The following is a 12,314-nucleotide window of genomic DNA, read 5'->3' as shown; positions in this document are numbered from 1 at the left end:
AAATAAATTAATCATCAGAAAATTTTGTTTCTGCTGTTAACAGTGCCACCCCTGGAGCTCATCCAGGGAAGGTCTACGGAAGAGGGACAACTCTTGGGAATTGGAAAATAACATACAATTGATACATGTGCATTGTCCAAAAGATCCTAGAATTCCAGTTTGTAAAGGTGGGATCACAGAGGCAATGCATATTAATTTGAGTTTCTATTCCATATGTCAAATGTGCCCCTACTATTTTCAGGACACTTGAAATTTAGTCTCAGTCCTTCCATGTGTGACCTCAGTCAGCCCCATATGTCTCTGGGTTTTGGTTAACTTTCATTTGCCAAATGAAGAGGTTGGACTAGAAGCTCTCTAGGACCTACTGCAGATTTAAAATAATTCTGATCCTAAATAATACATCATGACCACAGAAGAAAAATGACCAAACCAATGGAATGAGTCAAAGTGAAGAGAAAAATCTATATACTGAATTTTCATTTTTTATTTTATTTTATTTTTTTTTAATTTTTTGTTTATTGCAGTAACATTGGTTTATAACATTGCAAAAATTTCAGGTGTACATCATTGTACTTCTATTTCTGCATGGACTACATCATGTTCACCACCAAAATACTAATTACAACCCATCACCACACACATGTACCGAATTATCCCTTTCACCCTCCTCCCTCCCCCCTTCCCCTCTGGTAACCACCAATCCAATCTCTGTCCCTATGTGTTTGTTTATTGTTGTTATTATCTACTGCTTAATGAAGGAAATCATACGGTATTTGGCCTTCTCCCTCTGACTTATTTCACTTTGCATTATACCCTCAATGTCCATCCATGTTGTCACAAATGGCTGGATTTCGTCGTTTCTTATGGCTGAGTAGTATTCCATTGTGTATATATACCACAGCTTCTTTATCCATTCGTCCCTTGATGGGCACTTAGGTTGCTTCCAAGTCTTGGCTATTGTGAATAAGGCTGCAATGAACACAGGGGTGCATGTACCTCTGCAAATTGGTGTTTTCAAGTTCTTTGGATAAATACCCAACAGTGGAATAGCTGGATCATATGGTAGTTCTATCCTTGATTTTTTGAGGAATCTCCATACTGTTTTCCATAGTGGCTGCACCAGTTTGCACTCCCACCAGCAGTGTATGAGAGTTCCCTTCTCTCCACATCCTCTCCAACACATGTTGTTTCCTGTCTTGTTAATTATAGGCATTCTGACGGGCATGAGGTGATATCTCATTGTAGTTTTGATTTGCATTTCCCTGATAGTTAGTGATTTTGAACATCTTTTCATGTGTCTGTTGGCCATCTGTATATCTTCTTTGGAGAAATGTCTGTTCAGGTCTTTTGCCCATTTTTTAATTGGGTTGGTAGTTTTTTTGTTGTTGAGATGCATGATTTCTTTATATATTTTGGAGATTAAGCCCTTATCAGATGTATGGTTTGCAAATATCTTCTCCCAATTGTTAGGTTGTCTTTTCGTTTTGTTGATGGTTTCCTTTGCTGTGTGGAAGCTTTTTAGTTTGATGTAGTCCCATTTGTTTATTTTTCTATTGTTTCTCGTGCCCGGTCAGATGTGGTGTTTGAAAAGATGTTGCTAAGACCGATGTCGAAGAGCGTACTGCCTTTGTTTTCTTCTAGAACTTTCACAGTTTCAGGTCTTACATTCAAGTCTTTAATCCATTTGGAGTTAATTTTTGTGTATGGTGTAAGGTAAGGATCTACTTTCATTTTTGCATATGGCTATCCAGTTTTCCCAACACCATTTGTTGAAGAGACTTTCTTTTCCCCATTGTATGTTCTTGGCTCCTTTGTCAAAGATTAGCTGTCCATAGATGTGTGGGTTTATTTCTGGGCTTTTGATTCTATTCCATTGATCTGTGTGTCTGTTTTTGTGCCAGTACCATGCTGTTTTGGTTACTATAGCTTTGTAGTATATTTTGAAATCAGGGAGTGTGATACCTCCAGCTTTGTTCTTTTTTCTCAGGATTCCTTTAGCTATTCGGCGTCTTTTGTTGTTCCATATGAATTTTAGGATTCTTTGTTCTATTTCTGTGAAAAATGTTGTTGGAACTTTGATAGGGATTGCATTGAATCTATAGATGGCTTTAGGAAGTATGGACATCTTAACTATGTTAATTCTTCCAATCCAAGAGCACGGAATATCTTTCCATTTCTTTGTGTCTTCTTCAATTTCTTTCAGAAGTGTTTTATAGTTTTCGGTGTACAGATCTTTCACCTCTTTGGTTAAGTTTATTCCTAGGTATTTTATTCTTTTTGTTGCAATTGTAAATGGGATGGTATTCTTAATTTCTCTTTCTGCTACTTCGTTGTTAGTGTACAGAAATGCAACTGATTTTTGTATGTTGATTTTGTATCCTGCAACTTTTCCATATTCGTTTATTACTTCTAAAAGTTTTCTGGTGGATTCTTTAGGGTTTTCTATATATAAAATCATGTCATCTGCAAATAGTGACAGTTTCACTTCTTCCTTTCCAATTTGGATCCCTTTTATTTCTTTCTCTTGCCTGATTGCTCTGGCTAGGACTTCCAATACTATGTTAAATAGGAGTGGTGACAGTGGACATCCTTGTCTGGTTCCTGTTCTTAGAGGGATGGCTTTCAGTTTTTTACCATTGAGGATGATATTAGCTGTGGGTTTCTCATATATGGTCTTTATTATGTTGAGGTACTTTCCTTCTATACCCATTTTATTCAGAGTTTTTATCATAAATGGATGCTGTATCTTGTCAAATGCTTTCTCTGCATCTATTGAGATGATCATGTGATTTTTATTCTTCATTTTATTAATGTGGTGTATCACAATGATTGATTTGCGAATGTTAAACCATCCCTGCATACCTGGAATAAATCCCACTTGATCATGGTGTATAATCTTTTTAACGTATTGTTGTATGCGATTTGTGGGTATTTTGTTGAGGATTTTTGCATCGATGTTCATCAATGATATTGTCCTGTAATTTTCTTTTTTTGTGTTGTCCTTGTCTGGTTTTGGTATCAGGGTAATGTCAGCTTCATAGAATGAGTTAGGGAGCTTCCCCCGCTCCTCAATTTTTTGGAAGAGTTTGAGAAGGATAGGTATTAAGTCTTCTTTGAATGTTTGGTAGAATTCACCAGGGAAGCCGTCTGGTCCTGGACTTTTATTTTTCGGGAGGTTTGTGATTACTGTTTCGATCTCCTTACTGGTGATGGTCTATTCAAATTCTCTACTTCTTCTTGATCCAGTTTTGGAAAGTTGTATGATTCTAAGAATTTATCCGTTTCTTCCAGATTGTCGAATTGGTTGCCATATAGCTTTTCATAGTATTCTCTTATAATCTTTTGTATTTCTGAGGTGTCTGTTGTAATCTCTCCTCTTTCATTTCTGATTTTACTTATTTGTGCCTTCTCTCTTTTTTTCTTGGTGAGTCTAGCTAAAAGTTTGTCAATTTTGTTGATCTTTTCAAAGAACCAGCTCTTGGTTTTATTAATTTTTTCTGTTGTTCTTTTGGTCTCTATTTCATTTATTTCTGCTCTCATTTTTATTATTTCCCTTCTTCTACTGATTTTGGGCTTGGTTTGTTCTTCTTTTTCCAGTTCCTTTAGGTGCATTGTTAGATTGTTTATTTGAGTTTTTCTTGTTTCTTGAGATAGGCCTGTATTGCTATAAACTTCCCTCTTAGAACCGCTTTTGCTGTATCCCATAAATTCTGGCATGTCGTATTTTCATTTTCATTTGTCTCCAGGTATTTTTTGATTTCTTCTTTGATTTCTTCGTTAACCCAGTCGTTGTTCAGTAGCATTTTGTTTAATCTCCATGTATTTGTGGCTTTTCTGATTTTCTTCCTATAGTTGATTTCTAGTTTCATACCGTTGTGGTCAGAAAAGATGCTTGGTATTATTTCAATCTTCTTAAATTTATGGAGACTTGTTTTGTGGCCTAATATGTGATCAATCCTGGAGAATGTTCCATGTGCATTTGAAAAGAACGTGTATTCTTCGGTTTTTGGATGGAATGCTCTGTATATATCTACTAGGTCCATCTGTTCTAAGGTGTCGTTTAAGGCCAATGTTTCCTTATTGATCTTCTGTTTGGATGATCTATCCGTTGGTGTAAGTGGAGTGTTAAAGTCCCCTACTATTATTGTGTTACTGTCTATTTCTGTTTTTATGTCTGTTAATAATTGCTTTATATATTTAGGTGCACCTACATTGGGTGCATAGATATTTACAAGTGTTATATCCTCTTGTTGGATTGTTCCCTTGATCATTATGTAATGCCCTTCTTTGTCTCTTTTTACAGTTTTTGTTTTAAAGTCTATTCTTGGTGACAAACTCCTTTAATTTTTGCTTATCTGGGAAAATTTTGATCTCTCCTTCCATTTTGAACGATAACCTTGCTGGGTAGAGTATTCTTGGCTGTAAGTTTTTTCCTTTTAGCACTTTAAATATATCGTGCCATTCTCTTCTAGCCTGTAAGGTTTCTGCTGAGAAGTCAGCTGATAGCCTTATGGGGTTTCCTTTGTATGTAACTTGACATTCTCTTGCGGCTTTTAGGATTCTCTCTTTATCTTTAATTCTGGACATTTTGATTATGATGTGTCTTGGTGTGGGCCTCTTTGGGTTTATCTTGTTTGGGGCTCTCTGTGCCTCCTGTACCTGGATGTCTGTTTCCTTCCTTAGGTTAGGGAAGTTTTCATCTATTATTTCTTGAAATAGATTCTCTGCCCCTTGTCTCGCTCTTCTCCTTCCGGGACACCTATAACACGGATGTTAGAGCGCTTGATGTTGTCCCAGAGGTCCCTTAGACTGTCCTCACTCTTTTTAATTCTTTTCTCTTTTACCTGTTCACCTTGGGTAATTTCTTCTAGTCTTTCTTCCAGCTCACTGATCCGTTCTTCTGTATCCTCTACTCTGCTTTTGAGTCCCTCTAATGAGTTTTTCATTTCCAGTATTGTATTCTTCATTTCTGATTGGTTCTTTTTTATATCTTCCATTTCTTTGTTGACATTCTCACTGAGTTCATCTATTCTTCTCCCCAGATCAGTGAGCATCCTTAACACTCTTAGTTTGAACTCTCTGTCAGGTAGGTTGCTCATTTCTGTTTCACTTAGTTCCTTTTCTGGGGTTTTGTCCTGTTCCCTTACTTGGAATGTATTCTTTTGCCTCCTCATTTTGCCTCTTTCCCTGTGCTTGTGTCTACGTATTAGGTAGGTCAGCTACGTCTCCTGCTCTTGGATAGGTGACCTTATGTAAGTGATGCCTTAGGAGGCTTCCAGTGTGCTTCCCTCAGTTCTCAATGTTCCAGGGGTGGCCCCTATGTGGGCTACGTGTGTCCTTCTATTGTGGCCTGTTATCTCTCCCTATAGGCACCCAGGGAGGCTGAGTTATGCTCCTGGCTAGCTGTTGTAATGCTCAGCTGCTTGTAGTTGTTGTGGGCCCTTCAGTCTCTTTATCAGGTGTGGGGAGCCCCAGCACAGTTGGCTGTAAGTTCTAATACCACATTTGTGTTGCAGTATTTCTTTTAAGTGAGTAGGCCCCCAGTGTGGCAGGTTGTTAGGCTCAGGGCCTTAGAATTGCTGTAAACCTCTAGCCTATTAGGTCTCTTGTCAGCTCTCTGAGGATTGCAGCTGGGTGGGGCTGGCCTCAGGCACAGGAGCACCCAATTGTTTCAGGCTTTGGAAGGTGGGGCAAACCTCCTATGTGGGTCTTTGAGAAGCACAAGTCTTCTGCAGCTGACAAGCCCTGTTGCCCACAGGTCCACACACACAGTCAACACAGTCCTGCCCCGTGTGAGCACCCCGACCTCCCCAAGTGGACCCAGTCTCTCCACGGCGGGAGCCCCACACACTCTGCCACCACCCCACACTCTCCACCGCTCCTTGTGCACACCCTGCCCCGCTCAAGTCGGCTCAGTTGCCAGGCTGCAGAGAATCCAGTCACCAATCTATGCAGGCCCACACGTTGCCTGAGGGCTTGTTGTTGGGTGGGGCCAGTCTCTAGGGTGGGCTGCCTGCCCTGGCTGAGCTGGATTAAATCGGTGCTCTAGCGGGTGGGGCAGACCCTGGGCTAGCAGGTCTCAGGGAAAACTCCAATGGCGTCTGTGTCAGCACGCTCACACCAGGCCACAACAATGGCCGCCGCCAATGTCCCAGTCCCTGGAGAGGTCTCACCCCTCACCGAGATGCACTCAGGGCCTATTAGGTGAGTCTCTTGTCACTGAAGCACTGTGCACCTTTCTTTCTGGTGATTTTAGGATGCTTTCTGGAACGGGTGAGTTTGTGCCCGGGCCCTTTAAGAGCCAGTTTTAGTTTCTTTGTGAACCGGGTTTTCTGGGGGTGCTCCCCAATGCTTTAGTAGCAGGCAAAGTCAGATATTATGCCGCTGGTCTCGATTGTGCTGGGTCCACAAAATGCCCACAGCGGGGGCGCTCCCCGGCTCAGGGCCCCACGCCTCCAGGGAGGGTGCGTACCTGTGAGCTGCTCCCGGCGGCCGTGAAGCTGGCGGCTTGTGAAGGCGGCGTTTTTCCTCTCCGGAAGGGGGTCTCTGCCTCTTCTACCCCAGTTAGGATTGTCCGTTGTTGCAGGAGTTCCTCTTATCCAGTTTTCAGTTCTGTCTCAGGGGTAATTTTTCCACGAGTAGTTGTAAATTGGCTGTGTCCACGGGAGGAGGTGAGTTCAGAGTCTGCCTACGCTGCCATCTTGACTCCGCCCCCCCTCATTTTTTAAAAGTACGTTTAACAATGAAGATGATAAAATTTTTAAATTCACTGATTTTTATTGCAATATGTTCACAATTAAGAATTTACCTGTTCCTTAGCCAACTAAATTTAATACATTCTAAATAGTTCAACCACGGTATTTCAGCCCTTCTTTTCATGCTGCCCATAACTCATATTTGCTTACAAGACAATGAGGCTATAATTTAGAGAAAATGGAACCAAACAAGCTTTGGAACAATAGAACCAAACTGTTTAAAAATATGACATTTGGGTAGTTGACACTTTTTCTGTGTTAAGGGCAATGAATGTGGTATGCACAAAAATAATGATCATAAATGGATATATTAGCTAACCTCCTCATCCAAGGAGAAAAGGGAGACCTGTTCCCACTTGACTTTCCATATGACAAATGGAAAATAGAAATCATTATTCTGATCTGTCAAATTTCGATATGAACCCAAAATGGATTTCTTTAGCCCAGGATGGTGACCTACATTCCAGGAGATGAGAGAACGAATTCCTGGAAGATGGCAACAAACATACAAAGAAATCTGTGGAAATTTTTGCCATTTCTTGGATTCCATAGAAAGTAAAATTAAGACAAAGGGCTTATAATTCAAAGCAAAAGCACGATGAAGATTACCTGGCCCCAACATTCATTTCTAACTTGATCTCCCTCACATCCCTTCTCTTGCTGTCTAAGCCTTATATCTAGAACTTTCTATGCACCACCTGAGATTGTTGGTTTTCTTTTGGTCTCTCGTCTCTAATCTCCCAGAACAGGCTGCAAGCTCCCTAAAGGCAGGGGCTCTATGGCCTTATGTGTTTTGATACCCCTACAGTAGCCTGTCGTGGTGCATTGAATATTCTTTTCTGAGAAACTGCAGTTGACAGACTTAATGGAGAAGAATGGTGGAACAATTGAATCTTTAGGGCTCTGCTTAGAGCAGTAGACTCCTGGGTAGCTGATCAACTGGAAAAGCAAAACGGCCTTTGGGCATTTCAATCATCAACGCAGATATTTTGAACTGACATGTTGAATCCAATAAAATAAACATAAAAAATAATTTTTAAAATAACTTCATCCTTCAAGTCATAATATTTATTGAGTGACAACAGATTTACTGATACGCAGAGTACTTACACAAGTAAAAGTCATTATTGACTTATTAAATTGCCTGAATATATATTACATATTCTCAGAGATTCTGCCTCATAAATCTTTTATGGGTATATTTAGAGGTAATACTAAAAACAAATAACAACAACAACCAAAAAAGTAAAAATCCAGCAACAAAAGAGATAATGCCTATCCTACAAACAAGGTCTGGCTGGAGATATGCACATTAAAAAGACAGGCAGACCAAGTGTTTACAGGCCCTTCTCAGCCTCAGGCAGTTGGAACAACACCTACACATTATTAGTACTTGTTAAATGTTAGGTCATATTAATAATCCACGGGGTAGGGGGAGGCAGAATGCTTGCAATCATTTATAGGACAATTATAGTGACATTATATTAAAGGCAGTAAATAATTCTGATTTCCACACGTGTTCATCGATTCACAATGAGCAGACATCCACTGATTTGATGACAGTGTATCCAGTGCTCATTTAAGCTTAATTGTGCAGAAAAGCACCAAAGCCTTTTTTCATTTTCTTCTTTTTCTCCTGCTGGTGGAAGGAGCACTGCATGGAGGCCAGGCATCTCAGGTCTACTCTTGAATCTGCCTCTAATCAGCTATGTGACCTTGAGAAAAAAGAAAATGTCTTCTCTTCTCCAGGCAATCTCTGCCTCCTATAAAATTGGGTGGGGTTTTAGGTGGTGGATGATGAGCAGCCTGAGTCCCAAGGGCTGTCTGTGTTCAAGATCCAGATTTCATTTCCTGGATGCAAGCTAGAAAGCTGTCTCTACTTGCTATTTCTCAACTCCGCCCACAATTTCTCGTAAACATTCTTTTATGTAATAAAGTTAAGTGGTAAGTAATAAAGTAACTTAAGAACATACATTATTCCCCTATGGGATTTAATTTTGAACGAAAAACAATTTCTCCCCATAAATCTCTTTTTATTTTTCTTCAATTGACCCTCCTGAAAAAAAAAAAGTTTCTCACCACTGAATCAAATCATTTCTAAGGTTTCTTCCATCCCTAACATTCTTTGGTTTTCAAAAACTGGTTTTTATCATTTATTCACTTAAATATTTATTGAGCGTCTACTATGTGCCAGGCACTCTACTAGGCACTTGGAGAGTCACCAGTGAACAAAACCCACAAAGACCCCTGCCCTCAGGGAGCCTCCATTCTTGCAGGAGGAAGAGACACACATTGTTAGATACCATGGTGAAGGCAGGTCTCATTGAGAAGTTGGCATCTGAGCAAAGACCAGGAGATGAGGGAGTTGGCCATGTGAACATGTGGGTGAAGAGCAAAGTTGCTAAGGCTGGAATCTTCTTGTGGCGTGGCAGAAGCAGCAAGGGGGCGAAGATGGCTGGAGTGAAAAGGAGGGAAGTATAAACTTGAAGGATGATGCTATTTGGGCCAGGGAAATGGAATTGTTTTGTACTAAGGAGCTGTTCAGACTGGGTTATAGCCAATAGATATCTCAGGAATTCTCTCAGGAGTACATTTTGGGAGGATGAGGGTCTGGCTGACAGCCAAAGAAGGGTATTTAAAATTTGGATACATAAAACTATCAGTAAGCCAAATGGGCAAAATAATAAATGATTAATGATGTCTCCTTGTGAGTAGGATATGGCATTCAGAGTCTGGAAAGTATCTATTTTCAGAGTTGTTTCTTAGTGCTGTGGCAGACATTTTATTATACTGTGATGCATTGCTTTGCTGCTACACGGTGGAGACAGATATTTCACATTACAGTCCACAAGAACAGAAGACAAAATGCTCCTGGTTGAGCTTTCTATGGGATGGCTCGTGTTGGGTTGGAGATCTTTTGGTTTTATTTTGCAATATCGTATCCGTCTTAGAGGGCAACTAGCTCACAGGTGAGAATATAGTCTGAATGGCCTATGAAGAAAGGGATACACGGGGCACTCCAGTTGTTAGCAAGTTCTTATTAATTGGCAGACCCTCTCCCATCCTGCTCTGTTCCCTGGCCCACTGACCGTATTCATTGCGAAAGCTTCCAGCTCTTACTCTGTGTTAATCATCTCATTTAATCTCACAATAACCCTAAGGGGTGGATAGTGTCACTATTTTTAAAATGAAGACACTGGGGTTCAGAGGAGTCAACTATTTGCCCAAGGTCACACAATGCTATGACAGAACCAAATTCTAACCCAGAAATCTATGTCTGTATTACTGCAAAACCTATTTTCTTAACCACTCCTCTATCCACACGCCATGCCAGCTATCCCCTCAACATGTGCATGTGCGCACCCACACACACACACACATACATACACACACACACCAGACACACTGGGATATCTTCACCTCCAGCCCCTCCCGTGCAGCATGGAAGATGTCTTGCAACCATAGTTTTCTGATCTTCCTTCATGGGTGCCCCTTTGTGGGTGCAGGCAGCATGGATTCACAGCATGTTAGCTGCACTGGGGAGGAACTGCCATCAGCCACAGTACTGTCTTTTCTTCTTCTCTACCCAGTATTTTCTCACTGCCCCCCACCTGTGATGGGCAAGACTCTGGCTGTGGGTGGGCACAGCTGTAGGAATTGAGCATTACCCACAGCAACCCCAAAGAAGTCAGGGCAGGGGCTGCCCAGAGAAGCTCAGTCTCTCCCGCCCCAGGAGGCTCTCTGGATTCTTGCCACCCCTAAGAGCTTCTGCTCAGTATGAGAATCGTGCTGAGGCCAGTCTCAGCTCTCTAGAGCAGAGAGGGACCCCCCCAACCTCTGGGCCTCAAAGAGGACCCTTAGGACCCCAAGAAGAGACGTGAGCCAAGCAGAACCAAGGTAACTGGGATGAAAAATTACGTAATGTTGGGAGCAAGTTATATGTTAAAAAGCAGAGGAATAAATACATCTTCTCTCTCTGAGAAAAACACTGATGTAATGGGAAGAGTTACTGATTGGTCTAAACAAAGCTGCTGTGATGTAGGAAAAAGAGTCAAAGAGGCAGGTTAAAACGTTTCCCAGTTGAGTTACTTACAATTTCCAAGCCTCGGTTTCTACCTAAATTGAGAAAAATTTCACTTATGCCATGCAGTAGTGGTGGGAATGAAATGAAATAATGTTTACGAAAGTGATATGTTGACGATAGCCCTATATAGAAATAAGATAGTATAATAATAAATTCCTTGCATTTCTCCCGGGCTAAGAACACCCCTCAAATAATTTACCAGGAGTATTAGTTTCCTAGGGCTACCATAACACAGTACCACCGACTGGGTGGCCTAAAACAACAGAAATTTATTGTCTCACAATTCTGGGGGTTAGAAGTCTGAAATCAAGGTGTCAGCAGGGTTGGTTCCTTCTGAGAGCTCTGAGGGAGAATCTGTTTCATATCCATCCTCTAGCTTCTGGTGACAGCCAACAATCCCTGGCATTCCTTGGCTTGTAGATGCATCACTCCAGTCTCTGCCTTCTTCTTTGCATGGTATTCTTCCTGTGTGTCTGTCTTCACATGACCATCTTCTTATAAGGACCCTAGTCACATTGGATTAGGGGCCCATCCAACTCTAGTATGACCTCATCTTAACTGATTACATCTGCAATGACCCTGTTTCCAAATAAGGTCACATTCTGAGGTACTAGGAGTTAGGACTTCAACATATCTTTTTTGGGGGGGATGGGGGACACAATTCAGCCCATAACGCCATCTAATAAGTACTAATAATTATAATAACACATGTGTGTGACATGTAGACATTACAAAGCACTTCAGGTACATTTCAATTGATGTCCTTCAGTCAGTTGGGGAGGGCAGGAATCATCCTCTCTACAGGACAGAGAAGGAGCTCTCTCCTCTCTCTTCCTAAGAGAGGTTAAAGGCAGTAAGTGGCATAGGCAGAACTTGAACCCGGGTCTTCTGACTCCAAGTACAGTGCTCTTTCCCCTGGAGACTTATGTAAGTAACACACACACCCCCAAAATAGCAAGGTAATATGGGAAAGTGCACTACAAAATACAGAATGCTGTAGGAAGTCCAAATATCATCACAACAATCTGTTGCTGCAGTTTACAGACATCTTACCTGTAAGTGTAACCTGGACATCCATCATGCCCTCCTTCACACAGGGACTCTGGAACACTTGCCAACCTGAACACCTCCACAAGAAAGCCAGTCACAACAGGTACATTATTAAGTCTGCGATTTTACTGAAAATTTTACTGAACATGAGGAGTTTGCCTCATATAGTACATAACTTTTCACTGTAAAAGATCCATAACCAGACTCTCTCCAGTCTTTTCTTGGCCGTGTTGCTGTTTGGAGTCCTCCCCTTTCTGGGCTCCTCCTGCAGAGCCCCTGCTGGCCCAACCCCATTGGCCTTGGTCTGCTTCCTCCTGGACTGAGCCCACTGAAACTCGAATTGCCTCCCTTCCCACCCCCAGAGCTTTCAGCCCTACAGAAAAACTCAGCAATGGAGTTTGCTCCATAGCTAGCAAAATCCCTCT

At 41.4% G+C, this 12,314-nt stretch overlaps 1 protein-coding gene across 1 annotated transcript in view; it reads left to right on the top strand.

Annotated features, from left to right (window-relative positions):
• Positions 1-6,023: 6,023 nt before the first annotated feature.
• Positions 6,024-12,314, top strand: part of FAM81B (family with sequence similarity 81 member B) — a 48,746-nt gene continuing 42,455 nt past the window's right edge. The window contains exon 1 of the mRNA XM_087430317.1: positions 6,024-6,204. Within this exon, the coding sequence (XP_087286443.1) occupies positions 6,095-6,204 (110 nt within the window). The 5' untranslated portion in view covers positions 6,024-6,094. The remainder of the gene's footprint in view (positions 6,205-12,314) is intronic.

The sequence above is a fragment of the Ceratotherium simum genome, chromosome 4 (genome assembly GCF_057802395.1).
Source record: "Ceratotherium simum simum isolate JZ-2026a chromosome 4, ASM5780239v1, whole genome shotgun sequence".
Classification (NCBI taxonomy): Eukaryota; Metazoa; Chordata; class Mammalia; order Perissodactyla; family Rhinocerotidae; genus Ceratotherium; species Ceratotherium simum.
Note: the sequence above shows the minus strand (reverse complement) of the source record. Positions and strands in the feature narration are given on the sequence as shown.